Source organism: Larus michahellis, chromosome 25 (genome assembly GCF_964199755.1).
Source record: "Larus michahellis chromosome 25, bLarMic1.1, whole genome shotgun sequence".
Classification (NCBI taxonomy): domain Eukaryota; kingdom Metazoa; phylum Chordata; class Aves; order Charadriiformes; family Laridae; genus Larus; species Larus michahellis.
This window is the reverse complement of record NC_133920.1, coordinates 2,592,902-2,615,077: the sequence shown is the minus strand read 5'-3', so window position 1 is coordinate 2,615,077 and position 22,176 is coordinate 2,592,902. Positions and strand designations below refer to the sequence as shown.

At 58.8% G+C, this 22,176-nt stretch overlaps 1 protein-coding gene across 6 annotated transcripts; it reads right to left on the bottom strand.

The window, feature by feature from the left end:
• Nucleotides 1-536: 536 nt before the first annotated feature.
• On the bottom strand, nt 537-21,103 carry EVI5L (ecotropic viral integration site 5 like). 6 transcript variants are annotated; one of them, XM_074566965.1, is made up of 20 exons: nt 20,962-21,103; nt 16,434-16,518; nt 15,336-15,525; nt 14,952-15,176; nt 14,357-14,431; nt 13,944-14,069; nt 13,367-13,510; nt 13,106-13,195; nt 11,637-11,734; nt 11,455-11,515; nt 10,422-10,475; nt 9,777-9,809; nt 8,674-8,814; nt 8,342-8,470; nt 7,662-7,802; nt 6,345-6,497; nt 5,413-5,559; nt 4,518-4,613; nt 4,308-4,403; nt 537-2,283 (listed from the first exon to the last, which is right to left on the bottom strand). In XM_074566965.1, the coding sequence occupies exons 3-20, from the start codon at nt 15,498-15,500 to the stop codon at nt 2,092-2,094; spliced, it is 2,166 nt and encodes a 721-aa protein (XP_074423066.1). In that variant the 5' UTR covers nt 15,501-15,525; nt 16,434-16,518; nt 20,962-21,103; the 3' UTR covers nt 537-2,091. The 6 variants fall into 6 exon arrangements, with proteins under 6 accessions (XP_074423066.1, XP_074423060.1, XP_074423061.1 ...); XM_074566959.1 differs by having other exon boundaries at nt 16,434-16,652; nt 20,962-21,101; XM_074566960.1 differs by lacking the exon at nt 20,962-21,103 and adding an exon at nt 16,653-16,710.
• Nucleotides 21,104-22,176: the final 1,073 nt, after the last annotated feature.

The following is a 22,176-nucleotide window of genomic DNA, read 5'->3' as shown; positions in this document are numbered from 1 at the left end:
ATTCCAGGGGGTTTGGGGTCGCAAGGGGCCCTTTTGGGGCCAATCTCAAGGATTTGGGGAATGCCAGAAGATTTTGGGGGGTGAAATCCAAGGGTTTGGGGCCAATCTCAGGCATTTTGGGGGTGCCGGTGGTGTTTTTTTGGGGTGAATCTGAGGCTTTTTGGGGCCGCATTGTCCCACAGCGTCTGTATTTCTCTGTACAGGGTATAAACAGCGATGCGGGGGGGGGGGGAGGAAGGGGGTGGGGGCAGGATCGGGCCCTTTCCTGGGTCATTTCAGGGTCCGTGTCCCCCCCCCACCCCCAAAAATGTCCAGGATCGGGCCCTGCCGTGGCTGGGATCCGGCTGGGGGCCGGGATCCCCCCCGTGTCCTGGGGGGTGTTGGGGGGATCCGGCTGTGTCCCGGGGAGGGGGTGGGTGTCGGTGGGGCGGGGGGGGGGGTCCCACAGCACCCAGGGGTCACCGGGTGCAGGATCCGGTTGGGTCCCAGGGTCCGGTTGTGGCCCAGGATCTGGCTTTGGGGGGGGGGGGAGGGGGTGTCCCATCACGTCCCAAGATCCCTCGATGCACAGGATCTGGCCCCTCAGGGATCCAGTGGTGCCCTGGGATGCTCCGTGTGCAGGATCGGGCCCCTCAGGGATCCAGTGGTGCCCCAGGATCTGGACGTTCAGGGATCCAGTGGTGCCCTAGGATCCTCCGTGTGCAGGATCGGGCCCCTCAGGGATCCAGTGGTGCCCCAGGATCCCTCCGTGCGCAAGGTCCAGCTGCTCAGGGATCCAGTGGTCCTCTGGAATCCCTCTGTGCACAGCATCCAGCCCTTCAGGGATCCAGCGGGGCCCCAGGACCCCTCGATGCGCAGGATTGGGCCCCTGAGGGATCCAGCGGTGCCTCAGGATCCCTCCGTGCGCAGGATCCAGCAGAATCCCAGGATGCCTCAGTGTCCCAGGATCTAGCCGTTCAGGGATCCAGCGGTGCCCCAGGATCCCTCCGTGTGCAGGATCGGGCCCTCAGGGATCCAGCGGTGCCCCAGGATCCCTCCACGCACAGGATCAGGCCCCTCAAGGATCCAGCAGAGCATCAGGATCCAGCTGTTCATGGATCCAGCGGTTCTCCAGGATCCTCCCGTGCACAGGATTGGGCTCCTCAGGGATCCAGCCGTGTGCAGGATCCGGCCATTCAGGGATCCAGCAGAATCCCGGGATCCTCCCTGCGTAGGATCGAGTCCCTCGGGGATCCAGTGGTTCTCCAGGATCCCTCCGTGTGCAGGATCGAGCTGTTTGGGAATCCGGCGGTGCCCAGGGATCCCTCGACGTGCTGGATCCAGCAGAATCCTGGGATCCCTCGATGTCCCAGGACCCGGCCGTTCGGGGATCCAGCAGTGCCCCAGGATCAGGCCCCCCCGGGGATCCACCCAATCAGTTGGTGCTCGGGGCCCTCCCAGGGGCTCAGCGCCGCCCCCCCCCCGCCAGATCCCACCCTGGGGTGCTGTGGGCGTCCCCTGGGTGCCACAAGATCAATGGGTGCCCTCAGTGTCCCCTGGGTGCCCCTCAGTATCTTCACGGTGCCATGGGGCCCACCGGGTGTCCCTTGGGTGCCACCAGGCCCATAAGGTGCCCTCAGTGTCCCCCAGGTGTCCCTTAGTGTCCTCTGGGTGCTGTGGGGCTCATGGGTGTCCCTTAGTGTCCTCTGGGTGCTGCGGGTGTCCCTCGGTGTCCCCTGGGTGTCCCCTAGTGTCCTCCGGGTGCTGTGGGGCCCATGGGTGTCCCTCAGTGTCCTCTGGGTGTGTTCCAGTGTCCCCCTGGGTGGCACAGGGTCCCCTGAGCGGCCCTTGGGTGCCACAGGGCCCATAGGTGCCCCCAGTGTCCCCTGGGTGCTGTGGGCGTCCCTTAATGTCCCCTGGGTGCCCCTAGGGTGCCATGGGGCCAGCAGGTCCCCACATGCCCCATGTCTCCATGGGTCAGGGTCCCTGGGGTGGGCTCGCTGTCACTGCTGTCCCCCACGTCCCCACTGTCCCCATGCATCAGGGTGCCATGGGTGCCCCCTGGGTCTCGCCGGTTGCTGCTGTCCCCCATGTCCCCAACGTCCCCGTGGGTCACGGTGCCGTGGGTGCCCCCTCGGTCTCGCTGTCGCTGCTGTCCCCCATGTCCCCGAGGTCCCCGATGTCCCCGTGGGTCAGGGCGAAGGGTGGCAGCTCCTCGTCGGAGGAACCCAGAGAGTCCTCGTCCCCCAGGCGTGTCCCCAGCCCCACCGCCCCAAAGGCCAGTGGCCCCCGCAGCAGCCGGATCTGCGGGGACAGGGGACAAGGGGACAGGGGACAAGGGACACGGGAACACGATGGGGGATGGGACAAGGGGATGGGAGACAAGGGGACAGGACGGGGGACAATGGGACACGGGATAAGGGGACAGGGAATGAGGGGATAGGGATGGGGACAAGGGGATGGGATGGGGACAAGGGGACAGGGACAAGGATACACGGGAATAAGGGGACAAGGTGACAGGGACAAGGGGCACAGGAACACGATGGGTGATGGGACAAGAGCACAGGACAGGGAATGGGGGACAATGGGACACAGGATAAGGGGACAGGGGTGGGAACAAGGAACATGGAAACACAGTGGGTGATGGGACAAGGGGACAGGGACAAGGGGATGGGGACAGGGACACGGGGCCGTGATGGGACAAAGGACAAGGGAACAAGGGGACATGGCGACAGGGAACAGGGAGGTGGGGATAAGGGGACAGGGGACAAGGACATGGGCGACAGGGACAAGGGGACGGGGACAGTGATGAAGACAAAGGTACGGGCACAGGGACAAGGGACGGGGAAGGACCAGGGGACGGGTGGGGGACAAAACAGGCAGAGGGGTGGGAGAGAGAAGGGGACAAAGGGACAGGGGAGGGGACAAGGGCCAGCAGAGAAGGGGAGGAGGGAGGAGAGATGGGGAGAGACTGTCACCAGCTGTCCCGGTGGTGCCACGTGGCTCCGCGGGGACATCGCCGATGGCACCGAGGGGACCTCGCTGATGGCTGGGGATCGTCCCCAGCGTGTCCTGGCCTTGGGGACATCGGCGACCCTTCCCCGGGGGGGTGGGTGACCCCGGGGACAACATGAGAATGGCCCCTGTCCCTGGCACAGTGGTGTCACCCCCCGCCCAGGGAAGGGTCCTTGAGGCATGTCACGGGTGCCAGACCCTGTACAGGGGAGACAGCACCCATGGGTGCAGGACGCAGGTCCCCCAAAATCCATGGGTGCAGGGTACGGGACCCCCAGCACCCATGGGTGCAGGAGATGGGACCCCCCCCAGCACCCATGGGTGCAGGACCCAGGTCCCCCAGCACCCATGGGTGCAGGAGATGCGACACCCCCCCCCCAGCACCCATGGGTGCAGGACCCAGGTCCCCCAGCACCCATGGGTGCAGGGTGCGGGTGCTGCAGCACCCGTGGGTTTAGGATGCAGGTCCTCCAGAACCCATAGGTACAGATCCCACAGTACTCGTGGGTGCAGGATGTGGGTCCCCTGGCACCCATGGGTGCAGGGTACGGATCCCACACCATCCACGGGTGCAGGATGTGGGTGCCACATTAAGGATATGGGTGTCACAGCACCCACAGGTGGCACGAATATGGGTCCCCCAGCACCCATGGGTGCAGGGTGTGGGTCCCGCGGTCTCTGTGGGTGCAGGATATGGGACCTCCAGCACTCGTGGGGGCAGGATGTGGGTGCTGCAGCACCCGTGGCTGCAGGACATGGATCTCACAGCACCCATGGGTGCAGGGCACAGGTCCTGCAGCACCCATGGGTGGAGGGTACAGATCTCCCAGCACCCGTGGGTACAGGATGCAGGTGCCACAGCACCCGTAGGTGCATGGTACACGTTCTCCAGCACTTGTGGGTGCAGGACACGGGTCCCCTAAAGCGCATGGGTGCAGCACATGGGTCCTGCAGCACCCATGGGTGCAGGATGTGGGTGCCACAGCACCCGTGGGTGCAGGGTACAGGTCCCCCAGTATCCGTGGGTGCAGGGTACAGGTTCCCCAGCACCCATGGGTGCAGAGTACTGGTCCTGCAGCACCCATGAGTGCAGGACGTGGGTGCCGCAGCACCCGTGGGTGCAGGGTACGGGTCCCACAGTATCCGCGGGTGCAGGGTACGGGTTCTGCAGCACCCACGGGTGGAGCGTACAGGTGTCCCAACACCCATGGGTGCAGGATGTGGGTCCCCCAAAACCCATGGGTGCAGGGTAGGGGTCCCCTAGCACCCGTGGGTGCAGGCCGTGGGTGCTGCAGCACCCATGGGTGCCTTACCTCGGCCTTGAGCTCGTCGATGTGGTCCTTGAGCTGGCGGATGTACTGGGCGGCGTCTGAGTGGTTGAGCTGCCCCTGGATCATCCCCTCCTCCCTCTGCGGGTGCGCGCGGGTCAGCGGGTGCCCGTCCCCTCCCCCCACCCCATCACCCCGTCACCCTGTCCCCCCGCCTTGTCCCCCCCCGCCTCGTGTCCCCTTGTCCCCGCTCACCTGGATCTCCAGCTCAGCGACGCGCTGTCGCATCTCGGCCAGGGCTGCCATGCTGTCGGCTTCCCGCAGGCGCACCGCCATCACCTCCTCCTTGCTCTGGGGACACTCGTGTCACACCAGGGCCACCCCTGTGGCACCCACCCTCCCCGCAGGCAAGGCTCCAGCCCCACCTCCCTGTCCCCAGAGACAAGGGAAGGCCAGGGGAGGGGACGCTGGGGGCTCAGTTGATGGGAGGCGGGGACCCCACTGGAGGGGACAAGGGGACACTACGGGAAGGGACACTGGGACCCCATGGGAGGGGACATGGGGTCCCCATTGGAGGGCACACGGGGACACCACTGGTGGGGACACTGGGACCCTCTCAGGGGGGACACGTTGACCCCCTTGGAGGGGACATGGGGACCCTGGTGGAGGGGACAAGGGACCCCATGGGACGGGACACTGGGATCCTCTTAGAGGGGACACATTGACCCTGTTGGAGAGGACATGGGGACCCCGTGGGAGGGGACATTGGGACCCTCTCAGAAGGGACACACTGACCCCTTTGGAGGAGACATGGGGACCCCAGCGGAGGGGACATTATTGGAGGGGTAATAGGACCCTGTTGGAGGGGACACGAGGACCCTGTTGGAGGGGACATTGGGACCTTGAGGGAGGGGACACATTGACCCCCCTGGAGGGGACACTGTGGCCCTACAGAAGTGGACACGGTGAGCCCATGGGAGGTGACATGGAGACCCCATGGGAGGGTCTGCGGGTGTCCCCTGCGGAGGGGCCACGGGTGTCCCCAGGGCGGGTCTGTGGGTACCACAGGGGAGGGGACAGGGAGCACCCACGGGAGGTGCCAGCGGAGGGCCCCAGGGATGTCCCCAAGCTGTCCCCAAGCTGTCCCCACCTTGCACTGGGCCTCGGCGTGTTTGCGGTGGCTCTCACTGAGCTGCGCCTGCAGCCCCTTGCTCTGCGCCGCCGCCAGCCGCAGCTGCTCCCGCAGCCCCGCGCACGTCTGCTCCGCCCGGCCCAGCACCGTGCGCTGGATCTGGCCCTGCAGGGGACACCGCTGTCACCTCCCTGTCACCACACCCCCACCAGCACACACAGCCCCCGACCCCCGCCCCAGTCATGGGTCTGGCCCTGGGGAGGGGGGACACAGGACTGTCACCACGATCCCCGTCACCCCCTCAGCCCCGCGCAGGTCTGCTCCGCCCGGCCCAGCACCGTTCGCTGGATCTGGCCCTGCAGGGGACACCGCTGTCACCACCCTGTCACCTCTCTGTCACCTCCCCCCCCACCCTGTCACGGGTCTGGCCCTGGAAAGGGGGGACACAGGACTGTCACCACGGTCCTTGTCACCCCCTCAGCCCCATGAACGTCTGCTGCACCCAGATCTGGCCCTGGGGGCGACGGCACCCAGCACCCAGGCCCCAGCACCCCCAGTTCAGCCCCCACAACCCCAGTATCCCCCAGTTCAGCCCCTACAACACCAGTACCCCCCAGTTCAGGGCCCGGGCTCTGACCTGTGTCTCCAGCTGCAGCACCCACTGGTGCATCACCCCCCAGCCCCAGTAGCCCCAGTTCAGCCTCAATGACTCCAGTACCCCCCATTTGAGCCCGCACAACCCCAGTACCCCCCAGTTCAGCCCCCACAACCCCAGTACCCCCCAGTTCAGCCCCAATGACCCCAATACCCTCCAGTTCAGCCCCCAGTACCCCAGTAGCTGAACCCCCAGCCCCAGTAGTCCCAGTTCAGCCTCAATGACCCCAGTACCCCCCAGTTCAGCCCCCACAACTCCAGTACCCCCCCAGGGTTGAGCCCCCCCGGGCTCTGACCTGTGTCTCCAGCTGCAGCACCCGCTGGCGCAGCGCCCGCAGCTCAGCCTGGGCCTGGGCCTCCCGTAGCCGTGCGGCCACCACGGCCTCCTGCAGCGCGTTGGCGTTGCTCCGCTGCGGGGAATCCTTCCAGCGCCCGCCCGCCCGGCCAGCCTGCGTCCCCCGCACCCATCAGGCACCCACCAGGATGGTGGGGGACCCGGGTGGCAAGATGAGGGACCCAGGTGGAGAGGAAGGGACGGAGGCATTGTGATGAGGGACACAGGCGGCAGGGAGGGGACCCCCAGGGACTGGGACAAGGGATCCAGGAGGCAACGAAGTGGCCAGGAGGGGACCTAGGCATTGGGACGAGGGACCTAGGTGGCCAGGAGGGAGCTCAGGTGGCCAGGAGGGGACCCAGATGGCCAGGAGGGGACCCAGATGTTGGAAGAAAGGACCCAGGTGGCCAGGACGGGACCTGCAGATTGGCACAAGGGACCCAGGTGGCCAGGAGGCAATGAGGTGGCCACAAGGGGACACAGCTCTCAGGACAAAGGACTCAGGTGGCAGGGAGTGGACACAGGTGGCCAGGGGGTGACCCAAATGTTGGAAGAAGGGACCCAGGTGGCCAGGAGGGGACCCAGATGTTGGAACAAGGGACCTAGGTGGCAGGGTGAGGGACCCAGATAGACGGGAGGGGACAGAGGCATGAGGATGAGGGACCCGGATGGCCAGGAGGGGACCAGGCACTGGGACAAGGGACCCAGGTGGCAGGGAGGGGACCCAGATGTTGGAAGAAGGGACCCAGGTGTCCAGGAGGGGACCCAGGCATCAGGACAAGGCACCCAGGTGGCCAGGAGGGGACCTAGGTGGCTGGGAAGGACCCAGGTGTCCAGGAGGGAGCCCAGATGTTGAAGAAGGGACCCAGGTGACCAGGAGGGGACTCAGGTGTCAGAACAAGGGACCTACATGGCCAGGAGGGGACACAGATGTTGGAACAAGGGACCCAGGTGGCCAGGAGGGGACCCAGGTGGCTGTGTGGGACCCAGGCATCAGAACAAGGGACAAAGGTGGCAGGGAGGGGACCCAGATGTTGGAAGAAGGGACCCAGGTGTCCAGGAGGGGACCCAGGCGTCAGGACAAGGCACCCAGGTGGCCAGGAGGGGACCTAGATGTTAGAACAAGGGACTCCGGTGGCCAGGAGGAGACCCAGGCTTCCGGGCTGGGGGACACACACAGGCATTTGGGACAGACCCAGGCAACCTGGGAGGGTGACCCAGGCATCTAGGGGGGTGACTCAGGTGTCTGGGGGGGTGACCCAGGTGTCCGTGTCCTCACCTGCCAGCTGTCACTGAGGTCCTTCACCTGCTGCTGCAGCTCCGTCAGTGACTTGACGGCCTCGGCCTCGCGCAGCGCCAGCGCCTGCAGCTCCTCCTGCAGCCGCACCACGTTGTCCTCGTCCGGCAGCAGGCTGTTCCTCTGCAGGGACACGGGGGACATCAGTGGGGACACCCTGGGGTGGGGATATCCCAGCACAGCAGCACCGGACGCCGGCAGGGACATCTTGGGACAGTGACACTAAATGTCATGGGGGACACCTCGGGGTGGTGGCACTGGTCATCGGCAGGGACACCCTGGGGTGGTGGCACCGAGGACTCGTTCCCCTCTGCCAGGTGGAGGTGGGGACATTCTTGGGGCATTGCGGGGAGGTGACAGGGGACATGGGATCCCCCAGGGACATGTGGCACAGGGGGACCCCATGGGGACAGCTCTGTGGCACTGGGGATCCTCAGGGACAGGGGACACCAGGTCCAGGACCCCTCATGTGACACTGCCTGTCCCCAAGACCACTTGTGTGACACTCTCCATCCCCAGAACCACTCGTGTGACCACCCCCAGTGCCACCCACATGACCATCCCCATCCCCAAGACCACTTGTGTGACACTCCCCATCCCCAGGGCCACTCATGGGACCATCCCTGTCCCCATGAGTGACACCCGCGAGCCATCCCCGTCACCTTCTCCATGTCGAGGACTTTATCCTGCATCTCCTTGAGGGCACCCAGGGTCTCGCTCTCCCGCAGCCGCGACTGCTCCAGCTCTGTCTCCAGGTGGGTGACAAACTCCTCGCTGAAGCGTGGGTTCCCCTGCCACCGTCCCCAGTGTGTCACCCACAGGGTACAAGGCCCGTCCCCTCCCTTGCCCACGGTGGTGGCACCGACCACCCGCACCCAAATCCGGGCTGCAGCAGGGCACGAACTGAAAGGAGGGGATGTGTGGGGGCAATAGGGATGCCTGGGGACATTTGGGGACATCTTGGGGACATCTGGGGACACGTGGGGACACCAACCTGCTGGTCCTGCAGCTGACGGATGGTGGTCTGGGCGCGCTGCAGGTTCTCGGTGGCCGAGGTGCAGCGCTGCTTCACCACCGCCAGCTCCCGCTTGATGATGTAGTTCTCCTCTGCCTCCTGCGCCCGTGTCACCTGGCCCTGGGGACAGCAGGGGACGTGTCACCACCATGGCGTGGTGTGCCCGGTTCTCCCCCCCCCACCATCAGCATGTCACTGGGAGGGGTGTGGTGGCAGTGGCGGGGACAAGGGGGTGATGCTGGGGACATGAGGTGACGCCGAGGACATGCGGTGATGCTGGGGATAAGGAGGTGACACGAGGGATGAGGAGTGACGCCAGTCCCCCGGTGAGTGAGGCTGGGGACAAGGGAATGACACTGGGGACAAGGGGGTGGCACCAGCCACAGAGGGTGACACCAGCCCCACAGCAAGGTGATGACAGGGATGAGGGGGTGACGCCAGCCCCCCTGCAGCAGGTGACAGCAGGGACGAGGGGGTGACACCAGTGTGATGCTGGCCCTGTGGCGTGTGACACTGGGGACAAGGAGGGTGACATGAAGGAAAAGGGGGTGACACCAGCCCCAGAAGATGACACCAGCCCCACGGCAGGTGACAATGCAGACAAGGAGGGGTGACACCAGCCCTGGGGGGTGACAGCAACCCCACAGCAGGTGACACGGAGGACCAGGAGGCGACACCAGCCCTGCGGGGACCTCCAGGGCCATTTTGTGCCCTCGGAGCTGCTCTCACCCCACGACCCATGACTCAAAATCCACATATTTTGGTCAAACTGATCAAAACGGTGGCTTTTACCCCATCTTGGCCACACACCCGCCCCCGGCCAAGTGCCACTGCGCCACCCCCCACTTTCCACCGAGCCCCAAAATGGGTCAAAACCTCCCATTTTCACTAACCACCCCCAAAATCCTCCTCCCTCCGACCTCCCCCGAAGCGGGGAAGGTGCGCGGGAGCCTCCGGAAAAGCAGGAAAAAGGGGCAAATCTTCCCCCAATGAGGCAGATGCAGGCGGGCTGGGAAGCAAAAGGGGGCAGAAAAGGGTTAAAACACAGCGGAAAAGAGAAAAATAGCTATTTTTGACGCTACCTGGATGAGCCTGTCGGCGAGAGCCGCGCTCTCCTGCGGCCGCCGGGGAAGAAGAGAGAAAAAGAGGAGAGACGTAACGAGATAAACGAAGGAGACGGAGGCAGCGAGAGAAGCCGCAAGGCGGAGGCACCCGGCAACCTTCCCGCGCATCATCGCTTCCCATTTTTGGGGTGTTTTCCAAGAATTTTAGCTCTTTTCCTCCCCCGTGGCAGGGAAATATGGGGATGGTGGTATTTGGCCCTAAACTGGAGCGTTTCCCACCTCCCAGAGGGAGATTTAGTGTGGAAAACTGATGAAGCGGCCACCCGCTGGACCTAAATTTCCTATTTTTGCACCAAAATGGTGCCAGGAGGGGGGGGATTTTGGGGGTGCGGCCCATAAAAGGGGTGCTGGAGGTTGCAGGGGTGCACCCATGGGTGCTGGGATCTCTGGGCAGCGGCAGTATGGGTGACTCAGGGGGAGTTTGGGGTGATCCAGGGGATATTTTGGGTGCTCCAGGGGGGTTTTTGGGTACTCTGGGGTGGTGGGGCAGAGTTGGGTGCCCCCAGGGGTGTTTTGGGGTGCCCCTGGGGGGGGTTGGGTGCACCCAGGGGGGGTTTTGAGTGCCCCCAGGGGAGTTTTGGGGTGCTGGGCCATGGGGTTCACCTTCTCCAGGGTTTCAATGCGCTGTTTCAGCAGGCGGTTCTCCGTGCGGAGGCGCTGAAGGGTGGAAAATGGGGAAGAATTAGCCCCGGGGGGGGGCGGTGTTTGATGTCCCCAGCGGGGACACTCAGCCTGGGGGCAGCTTGAATGGCCCTGGGATGGGTCACAGTTGCTCCAGGATGGCTTAGATGGCCCCACGGATGGCTCAAATGGCCCCAGGGATGGGCCAAACGTCCCCAAGGATGGGTGAAAGTGGCCCTGGGATGGCTCAAACTGCTCTGTGACAGGCCAAGTGGCCCCGGGATGGCTTAAGCGGCCCTTGGGACCCCTCAAATGGCCCATGGGATGGGTAAAAGTGGCCCCAGGATGGCTTAAATGGCCCAAGCGATGGGTTAAGCTGCCCCATGAGGGCTCAAGTGGCCCTGGGGATGGCTCAAAAGGTGCTAGGGACAGGCTAAATGGTACCCAGGATGGGCTAAGTGGCCTTGGGGACAGCTTAAATGGCCCTGAGATGGGTCATGGTGGCTCCAGGATGGCTTAGATGGCCTCAGGCGTGGGCAAAGTTGTCCCACGATGGCTCATATGTGCCTGGGGATGGGCCAAACCACCCCAGGATGGCTCAAATGGCACTGAGGATGGGTCAAGTGGCTCCAGGGACAGATTAGGTCATCCCAAGGTGACCCAAGTGGCCCTAGGAATGGGTCAAGTGGCTCTAGCGACAGGCTAAGTCACCTTGAGGTGGCTCAAGTGGCCTCAGGGATTGGCTAAATGGCACTGGGATGGCTCAAAATGACCCCAGGGATGAATCAAAGTGGCCTTGGGATGGCTTAAATGGCCCTGGGGCCATCCAGGATGGCTCAAACGGCTCCGGGAATGTGTCAAGTGATCCTGGGATGGGCCAAAGTGGCTTCAGGATGGCTAAGATGGCCCCAGAGATAGGCTACACCATGCCAAGAAGCCTCAACTGGCCCCAGAGATGGGCCAAGCGGCCACAAGGATGGCTCAAGCGGCCCCAAGACGCCAACACTTATCTCACCTTGATCTCGATCTGCTCCTCCATCTCTTTGTTCTTGATGGCAGCGTATTCCTTCTCCAGCCTTTTGGGGACATGGGGACAAGGCTGGGACACAAGGACGGGGACCAGAACCCCTGGCCCTGTGCCCCGTGACTACTGGGGGGAGCCCCCTCCGAGCATAAGAGCCCGTCTTCCCATCTCACCTCTTCATCTTCTTGGGGTTGTACTTGACCTGGAAGGCCCTGAGGATGAGCTTGTCAGGGCAACTGTCAAACTGGTGAGGGATCACCTTCTGGAAATACTGCGGGGACGGAAACTGGCCATGAAACGTGGCCCCAAAATACAGGCCATCGCGAAAACCAACCCCAGAGTAGGGCCTGATGGGTAAAATCACCCCAAAAATGGGGCCCGTTGGCTAAATCTGCCCCCAAAACATGCCCTCGTTGCATAAATCCAGCCCGTTGCACAAACCCACCAAAAACTGTAACCTGTTTCATAAATCGGCCCCCAAACACATCCCGTTGACTAAATCTGCCCCCAAATATGGCCCATTGGATGAATCCACCCCCAAATATGGCCTGTTGCCTAAATCTGCCCCATAACACGTTCCATTGGACAAATCTGCCCCAAAACACGTTCCGTTGGACAAATAAGCAGCCCAAAACACAATCCGTTGGCCAAATCCATCCCAAAACATGATCCATGGCACAAATCTGCCCCAAAACACCATCCATTGGACAAACTTGCCCCAAAACACGTCCTGCTGGACAAATCCGCCCCAAAACACCATCCATTGGACAAATCCACCCCAAACACCATCCACTGGACAAACTTGTCCCCAGACATGTCCTGTTGGACAAATCCACCCCAAAACACATCCTGTTGGCCAAATCTGCCCCGAAACACGTCCTGTTGGACAAATCCACCCCAAAACACCATCCATTGGACAAATCCATCCCAAAACATGATCCATGGCACAAATCTGCCCCAAAACACCATCCATTGGACAAACTTGCCCCAAAACACGACCTGCTGGACAAATCCACCCCAAAACACAATCCGTTGGACAAATCCGCCCCAAAACACCATCCACTGGACAAACTTGCCCCCAAACACGTCCTGTTGGACAAATCCATCCCAAAACACATCCTGTTGGCCAAATCTGCCCCAAAACATGTCCTGTTGGACAGATCCACCCCAGAACATGCTCCGTTGGACAAATCTGCCCCAAAACATGTTCCATTGGACAAATATGCACCAAAACACATTCCATTAGACAAATCCACCCCAAAACATGCTCCATTGGACAAATCTGCCCCACAACATGTCCTGTTGGACAAATCCGCCCCCAAACACAATCCATTGCATTAATTTGCCCAAAAACGTGATCCTGTTGGATAAATCCATCCCAAAACATGTCCCGTTGGACAAATCTGCTCCAAAACACATCCCGTTGGACAAACCCACTCCAAAACATGTCCCGTTGCACAAATCCGCTGCAAAACATGATTCATTGAACAAATCTGCCCCAAAACATGTTCTGTTGGACAAATCCGCTCCAAAACATGTTCTGTTGGAGAAACCTGCCCCAAAACGTGTTCTGTTGGAGAAATCTGCCCCAATACACAATCCATCATTGGACAAATCCATGCCAAAAGCCAGTGGCACATACCTGGGACATGCCCTCCATGTCGAGCTGGACTAGCTCAGCCTGGTTGAACTGCAGCAGCGCCATCCCCACGCGGAAGACAATCTCGAGGCCCTACAGGAAGGGTCCACGCTTGACCCCACACCATCACCTTTCCCAGCTGGGGTTTGGGGTTTTTCTCCCCAAAACCAGACCAGCTGGAGTGGGAAGAACATTTCCACATCCAAGTGGAAAATGTGGTCATGGCCCCTTTGTGGTTTACGGTGTTGGCTGCGGCCCCGTTACCTCGTACATGAAGATGTCAAAGACGCGCGTGGCCACAGGAAGAGGGAAGGTGGTGAGGAAGAGGGTGAGGAACCAGGACGAGGCGTACATGGAGGTGAGGAAGCTCTGTGAGCGGAAGTGGATGTTCAGCTCCGGCAGCTGCTCCTGGACAGAAGAAATGGAGGAAATGAGGAGAAATGGGGAATGGTGGGTGTTTTTAGGGATCATTCATGGCTGCTGAGGTTTTAAAAGATCCATGAGGTCTTGTGGAGGTCCCTGAGGGGGTCTCATGGAAGGTCCTCTGGGGGAGGACCTTGTGGATGGTCCCCAGGGTCTTATGGATGTCCCTCAGGGCATCTCGTGGATGGTTCCTGGGCTGTCTCATGGATGGCCCCTTTGGGTGTCTCATGGATGGTCATTGATGTCCCCCTTGAAGAATCATGGATGGTCCTCGGGGGATCTCGTAGACGTCCCCAGGATCTCTGCGTTGCTGGACAAGAGCCCACTGGAGGAACCCATTTCTTCCAAGAGCTGCCACCTCACTCCTACCTCTCCTTGTCCTTGTCCCCCATTTTAGGGGGCGTGGGGTGGTGCCTACCTGCAGCATGTACTCAAACTGGTAGATGCAGAGCCCCAGTTCAGCCATGCTGGGTTTGAAGAGCTCCCGTAAGCGATATTCCTGCATCAACCTCACGAACACACAGAAGGCCTCTTCCTCGGGCATCTGGAGACCCAAAAGGACATGATTCCCCCTTAAAACTCTGCTGTGGCTCCAGATTTGAAGCCTATTTCCATCAGGTGATGGGATCGGATGGGATAGGACGTGCTGGGAGCCGTCCCCAGGTGAAGGGGAATACGAACAGGGGATTTTAAACCCATCAGGACTAAGTGGGATCGAGCCCATTTTGCTCCTGAGGATCAAGAAAAAGGCTCCTATTCCCCAACCCCGTCTCCAGAGGGTGTTAAAAACCCATCGAGGCAGCTCCTCCTCACCCTGGGGTCATCACAAACCTGCATGAGCAGCAGTCCCACGATGAAGGCACTACCCTGGCAGTATCCGACCTCTCGGTCCACCAGCGAATAGGCCTGGAAGGAAGGAAGGAAAAAAATTCAAAATAAATATAAGTCTGAGCAGGGATTTGGCCGGGCCACCATCCCTGCTTGCTGTGGGAAGCCAAGAGTGGAGGGAAGCCATCAAAAATAGCTTTTTTTTTTTGGTTAATGACACCTCCTGTGAGCACGATGTTGCTCTGCACTTGAATTTAGACCCCAAAATATCCAACTATTTGTTTCTTAATTCAGAATAAAACTCACCAGGAAAAATGAGGTCTGGGACAAAACAGAGCCAAAAAAGGAGATATTCCCCCCAAAACCATGCTAAAAGAGGAGAGAGTTCCCCAAAACTGCCCCAAAGGAGGAGCTATTCCCCCCAGAAAAGGTCCCTTTGCGAGGAAAGGGCTGTCACGCTGCAAGAAGTGATGGTTCCAGGAGCTTGCGGTGGAAACCAAAGCCATCAAAAATTAATATCCAGTTAAAACAGCTTCAAAACCCAAAGCGGTGTCTGGGTTGCGGCCAAGATCCGCTGCGGTTGGAGGAAAGACGTTACCTTCATGACGTTGAAGAGCACCTCCTGGCCCAGGCTGTCCTGTCCCTTGAAGAACTCATGCTCCGGGTAGGTGCGGGCGATATCCCGTCGGATGAGCTTCTCGCAGGGCGAGGACATCTTGAGTAGCTCCGAGTACTGGTTTTTGACGGGCATGTCGGTGGCACTGCAGAGCAACTGCCAGACAATGGCACGGAAGTGGTGGGGAATCCCTTTGCGGATGAGCTCCTGGAGAAAAACAAGGCAAAAAAAAGAGAAAACGGGTTTCAAGAAGATGGGGAAGCTCCTTGTGGATGGGGAGACATCCTGTCCCGTCAGCGGGAAGATCACGCTGCAGATTTTTACAGCGGGGTTAAAATATAATTAAAAATAAAGTAGTTTCCTCACCTTTAGAAGCTTCTCCTTCTTCTTCCGCCACTCGTCCCACTCATTGACGATCCGGCCCCAGAGGATCCAGGTGTCCTCCTCGAGGTGGCTGAGGTTGGAAGAGGCCGAGGAGCTGGAGACCAAGGAGGAGCCGCTGTTCCTTCGCGAGCCGTTCATGGAGCGCATTGACTTGGAGTCGGCCTCCAGTAGCCTGCGAGAGACCGAGATAGCCCCAGAAAAGCCCCAAAGGAGGAAAGAGCCCCCAAAAGAGATATTCCCTCAAAATAGGCCCAAAGGAGGAGATATTTCCCCAAAACAGCCCTGAAGGAGAAGAGATTCCCCCAAAACCATCCCTAAAAATGAGATATTTCCCCAAAACAGTCCCAAAGGAGGAGATACTCCCCCAAAACAGCCCCAAAGGAGAGATTCATTCAAAAATGCCCCAAAGGAGGAGAAAGTCCTTAAAAACCACGGCAAAAAATGGAGATATTCCCCCAAAACAGCCCCAAAGGAGGAGATATTCCCCCAAAACGCCCCAAAGGAGAAGAGAGTCCTCCAAAACCACCCCAAAAAGGGAGATATTCCCCCAAAGCACCCCAAAACAGCCCCCGGATGAGCAATTTGCCCCAGCCAGATGCCGACAGCTGCCCTGGGGATGGTTTCTTTAACGAATTTGTTTAAAAAAATGGATTTCCAAGGGGTTTTTCCAACAGCAAATTTGCTTAAAAACAGCTTTGTGAGGAAATTTGCATTTCAGGTCTTGATTATAATCCCGTTTTAACACGGGGGATGGAGATTTTTGCCCAACATTTCGGACAAATGAGCCTCGGGGCTTGTTACCCAACAAAGTGGGTGGGTTTATTATTTATTTCCAAACAGTCGCCTCCTTCCAGAAATTCCCTTTTTTCCCGCCTGAAGGAGCAAACCCCGCTGCTTTCAAAGAAGAAAACAAAAAAAAATAACCTTGAAAATAATAAACCGAAGCGTTTTTACCCCCGGCTGGAGCGCTGCTTGGGGAGGGGCAGGGAGCAGCTCATTTTTGCCCATTTCTCTTTGATTTTAAGGGAAAAGCTTGGAAAAAAACAATGACAAAAAGGTGGATATCTGCCCAGCACTCACCGATTTTGCTCCTCTAGTTTCGCCAGTAGCTCCAGTTCGTCGGGGCTGAGGTTTTCCGAGTCGGAGGTGGGCGAACAGGCCGGGGCTGAGTTGACGGAGGAAAGGGCTTCGTGGGAGGATGAATCGGGGCTGACGGCCGGCGACGCCATGGTGCCGGGGCCGGGGAAGGGGGGGAAATCCGGCACTGCGCCGAATCCACAGGGATTTCAGGGGTCTCACCTGGAAAACCGGGCATCAGCATGAGCAGGACGTCACCCCCCATCTTTCCCTCCTCACTGCATCGCGTCAAATCTCTTTAAAAAACCCAGTTTTAGCTAATCTGATAAAAAAGAGGACGCGAGCGTCACTTGGTTTGCAGCCGACCACAATATTCACATAATTCCACCCAAAAACCCCATTTTAGCCCCATTTTCACATCAAGCCAGGCCTACGCACATCATCCCGCGTTGGCCTTAAATTAGTTGAACTAAATTAGCCTAAAAAAAGTGGAATTAAGCCCAATTTTGGGAAGGAAGGGACCAGCATGGATGGATAGAAAGCTGCCCTCGCTGGGGGTTTGCTTCAGGGGTTGACAAATGCCCAGTTTGCCCATTTTGGTGGGGTTTTATGGAAAAAATGCCTCCCTGGGGAGGAATGAGTCCTGGTCTGGGATTGCAGGGATGGGCAAAAATGGGGTGGAAAAGAGTGGATTGAGGAGTGGGGCAAAAAGAAGGGTTCAAGCGGTGACTCCAGAGGGGATTTTCTGGAGGATCGGCAGCGACTGGGATCCCTCAAGGAAGCTCCGGCTTTTTGGGGGTCGAAAAAACTCTCTTTTTGGTGAAAAAATGCTGCAAAATGAACCCTCAGGGATGAAAAAAGCGGAGGTAAGAGAGAAAAAGCAGCAGCGCCCAAAGGTTGCACCGTGAACGTGTGATTTACCCGATTTGGGCTTAATTTGCAGATTAAGTTATAAAATCAGGGGGGTTTTAACCAAAATAACATGTTTCTGACCCTTTTTGGGGGGGAAAAATGGGCTGGTGGAACAAAATGAGTTGAAAACAATGACAGGGCACGGGGAAAACAGAGCCATAGCGCAAACGGGGGAAATTCCGTGCCGTTTGGTTAACGGTTTTCCAAAAAGCAGCAAAATTAACAGAGCGGTTTCGGGGGAAGAATCGGGTCAATCGTTAACGGGATTCCCGCAAATTTGCTTATTAAGCAGGAAATTTTATAAAGGGGGGAGTGGGGGTGGGAAATGATCCTTAATTATATTTAATTCAGCCCCACGGTGCCCATCGTGGGACGGGGCTGGTCCAGCTGCACCATCGTCTCCAGGAAAGCCATTAATTTATTTTTTATAATTCACATTTCCCCGCAAGACCTTGCTGATATCGCCCAAAATACTGTTGTAACATAAAAACAAAACAACAAAAGAAGAGCTTTGCTGCAAAAATTATAAGTTACTGATCAAACAGCGGCCAAAGCGCAACCTGCCAGGGTTCACCGGGCTGTGAAAATGTCCTGAAATGGCTTTTTTTAGGAAAATTCATTTTCACGTCAATGTAGGGGGGAATAAAAGCAATAATCATGCACGGATGAATATAGGATGGCCAAAAAGCATGATTTTAACCCCAAAAATGAGGCAGGAGGGTGGTAATGTTGTTTAGTATGTGCAGGAAAAAACAGGTGGAAATGGGAAAAGAGGAATAAAGACAAACTGTAATTTTTTCAACAGGTTTTTGGGGTGAAATCCTGGTGGTTTTGCAGCAGGGAGGGATTCCCATCGTGCTGAGAGCTTGTTTTTTGCTGAAAAAGCTTGAATTTGGAGGAAAAAAAAATAAAAATCTGGAGCGGAGGTTGTCAAAGGCGCTGCAAAAATTGGGGGAAAAAAATGGTGGAAATGGTCCTGGAAATGCCACCGTGATGCCCAGGCTCTGTTTTTTAGGAAACTGGCCCAAAAAGGCATTTGGTTGATCCCGATTTCAGCCCGTTTGTGACAGTAAGTTAATAAAAAAAATAACTTTTTCGGTCCTCGAGGTCCCCAGGTGTCCCCAAAGTCCCCATGTCTCACATTGCCTCATTTTTCCCCAAAAAAGCCCAATTTCAGCAACACGTCAAGACACCAACCTCGAGCTGGAGCATTTGGGCAGGAAATCATTAAAATTTCCCACATTACGCTTAAAATTTCCCAATTTGTAGGTTTTTGGACCCATTTTCACAGCTTTTCCATGCAGCTTTGTACCGTTCCACGGCGTTTTGTGCATTTTCTGCCCCTTTTTATGCCTTTTCTGCGCCGTTTTATGCCTTTTCCACCCATTTTTTGCAGCGTCTCCAAGTGTCATTTTGCACCTTTTCCACCCCGTTTTCACAGTATTTTTACGCCGTTTTTTCAGCGTCTCTCAGTGTCGTTTTGCGCCTTTTTTGCACCATTTCTGCCGTGTCTCGGAGCCATTTCCACGTTTTTTCTGTGCTCCGCTTAAAAGTTCATCAAAACGGGTGTTCACCCCCAATTTCAGCAGCAGTTTCTGGAGGTGCCGGGTAGCCACGTCGACTTTCCCTCAAACACAAGCCATCAAAAATCCGCCAATTTGCCAGAAAATCCAATTTTTAACATGCAAAAGCAGCCGGATAAGGAAAAAAAAAAATTTAATTAAACCCCAAATATTTCAGTGGGACGTTTTTGAGCTTCACCAACACCTGCGGTTGGTGGAAAAAAGGAGGAAAATGGATAAAAATGGGTTTAAACACCATGATTTTTGCCACTGGGGGGGGTGAAGCAGGTGTAAATTTTAAGCTAAAATCCCCCCCAAACACCACTGGATTTAAAACCAACCAAAACCCACACAAAACCAGATAAAAATTGAATTCAGTACCGAAACGGAAGAAGGAAACGACCCCCCTGCCTGGCACTGGCCACCAAATGTGGCTTTCTAGGGGAAAAACTACCCAAAATGCCACTTGGGTCGTGATTTTTGTGCTTTTCGCAGTCCTAAATGGGCCGAAATGAGCCCCAAAACTGGTGTCTTTGGGGATTTTTCACCAAATACTGTGGGTTTTTCTTCCACCCCCTCCCCCCCAAGCTGCTGGTGGCAGCAGGTATTAAACGCCGCCGGCGAAGCCCCCGATTGATGGAAAACCAGCAGAAAAAGGGGAAAAATTAAAAAGCACGGGGGGGGTGGAATTTTGGGGGAAAAACCCTGTAATTTGGTGTGAATCACGAGTCGCTCCGGCATAAGCTAAAATCCCTGGGTTTCAACCCAAAAGGAGAGAGGCGCCGGGGACGGCACAAAGCCGCGGCTCCCGGGGCTGCGGCCGCCGTTGCTCCATCTTCTGGGTGGCTGCTGAGTGTTTTGGGGGGCACCCAGGGACCCCCCCCCCCGAAGTCCCCTCCCCACTGATGGGGGGCACAGGGATGCTGGGGGAGAGGAGGGGTGTGCACTGAGGTGGGGGGGTGGGGGGGTGAAAAAAGCCTCCCCTCCCCCAGTAAATGACATTTGGGGGTCGGTGACTGTGATAAGGGGGGGGGGGGCAGCCGTCTGCCGCAGACACACACACACACCCTTTTTTGTTTTTTTGACCAAAATCTCATTATTTTAATGGAAAAAGAAACGAGGGACAACACCCTCTTTGCACACAGGAGCAGGCAGTAATGGGGGGGGGGGGGTGGCAGGGGGGCTCCAATAAAGGAGGGTAATAGGGGGTGACCCCCCCCCAATGTCTCCCTTTATAGTGGGGGGGCATCCCTAATGCCTACCCATGGCGGGGGGAGGGGGGTATCCCCAATGCCCACCCTCCAATTTATCATGGTGGGGGGCACCCCCATGGTTTGCTCCGGGGGAGGAGTAAGCCCCCAGTTACCTCCCAAAAGTGGGGGGGAATTGGGGGGAAACCCATGTAACCCCTTAGCCTGAGGGGGAGGGTATCCCCCAGTTACCCCATAGTCCGGGGGGGTTTCCTCCAGCAGCCCCCCCATAGCCGGCAGAGGGATTAACCCAATGTTAACCCAATGCCACTCCCCTCATATGGGGGATACCCCAAGAAAAATGGCGAGGCTCCCCCCATTAACGACCCAGCTGTGGGGGGCGGGGGGGTGGCAACCCTAATCACTCCCCCCATAGACTGAGGGGGGGATATTTACCCCAAATTACCCCCCACCCCCAGTATTACGCCCATAGACACCCCTCATAGCCTGGGAGGGGATTTACCCTCAATACCCCCCCCCAGAGGGGGATCACCCCCAATTACCCCCTCACCCCCGGGAGGGGGGGGCTACCCCCAATCCCCCCCCCCAGGCTATGATGGGGATCTTCAGGCCCAATTACCCCCTGGGGGGTGATTACCGCTGACCACCCCCCACAGCGCCCCCCCCAGTTACCTCCTCACCCCGGGGAGGGGGGGTACTCCCAACCTCCCCCCCACTCAACCTTAAGGGGGAGCTTTAGGTCCAATTCCCCACTGGGGGGGGTGATTACGCCCGACCACCCCCCACAGCCGTCCCCCCCCCATTCCTGAGGGGGGAGCCCCCCCGAGGGGGCCCGGCCCCTCCTACCTCCGAGGCGCTGCCATGGCGACCGCCGGCTGTCACCGAGGAGGGGGGCCGTGGCTCCCCCCAGCCGCCGCCGCCCCTGCCGCCGCCGCCGCCGCTACCGCCGCTTGGAGCCGAGCGGGAGCCGCGGCCGCCGCGGGCCCCGCCGCTGCCATGGGGGGACCCGCCGCCGCCGCCGCCGCCGCCCTGACTGACACTGACTGACAGGCGGCCCCGCCCCTCAGCCAATCACCGAGCCGCCTCCGCGCCTCCGCCCGCCCCCCCACGGCGCCACAACCAATCGCCGATGTCCGCCCGGGAATAAACCGCCGCGGGGAGACCTGGCTCCAAACCGCGCCTACTGCGCGGGGAGCCAATGGGCTGGCTCGCCGGCGGTTGATGGGCATGCCGCCCTTCCAATCAGAGGCAAGGAGATCCTTCCCCCTGAGGGGGATGTGGGCACCACCTTGCTGAGAGGCGAATGGCAGGCTCAGGTGGTGATGATGGATAGGCAGAGCAGCTAATCGGCTGCCGAATCTCGGTTGGAGTGGCACCTGGCTGACAGGAGAGGACAACAAGCCCCGCCTCTTCAGTTGAAGGTTTTGGTTTTGATTGACAGGAGAACCTACCAATCGCTGGCGCAGGAGAAGGTAGAGGCAGCCTATGGGGGCACGGAGACGAGGCGGCATGCTCCCCTCCAGCACAGGTGGCTGATCCCGCCTTCCTGGGGAGATTTGCGGCTCTTATTGGCTGACGGGGAATGATAGGCAGACGCCTCCACCTATGGGACGTCGAGTAGCTGATCGCAGCTCTGTGCAAGGGCTCCAGGGTGGAGACACCCACAATTACCTCAGGGAAGGCGCCTGGGTAGGGGACAGGGATTAGGGGTCCCTGATTACCCAAAGATGGGGGTATTGGGGTGACGAGGGGGTCCCTCATTCTCTCAGGGACCTGGCTGTGGGGGCCATGGCAGTCCCCAGTTCCCTAGCGATGGAGTGCTGGGTGATCGGGGTCCCCCATCCCATAGGGGTCTAGGGATGGGGACACTGGGGGCTCATGGGGTCCCCAGGGATGGGGACAATAGGGACCCCAGCTCCCTAGAAATGGGGGTGACAGGGGTTTGCAGTTTCACAGGGATTGAGGCCTTGAGGCAGTGGCGGTCCCCAGTGATCCCTGGGGTGCAGGGACACAGGAGTCCCCAGTTCCCCAGGGATAGGGGTTTGTGGGACATCAGGGATG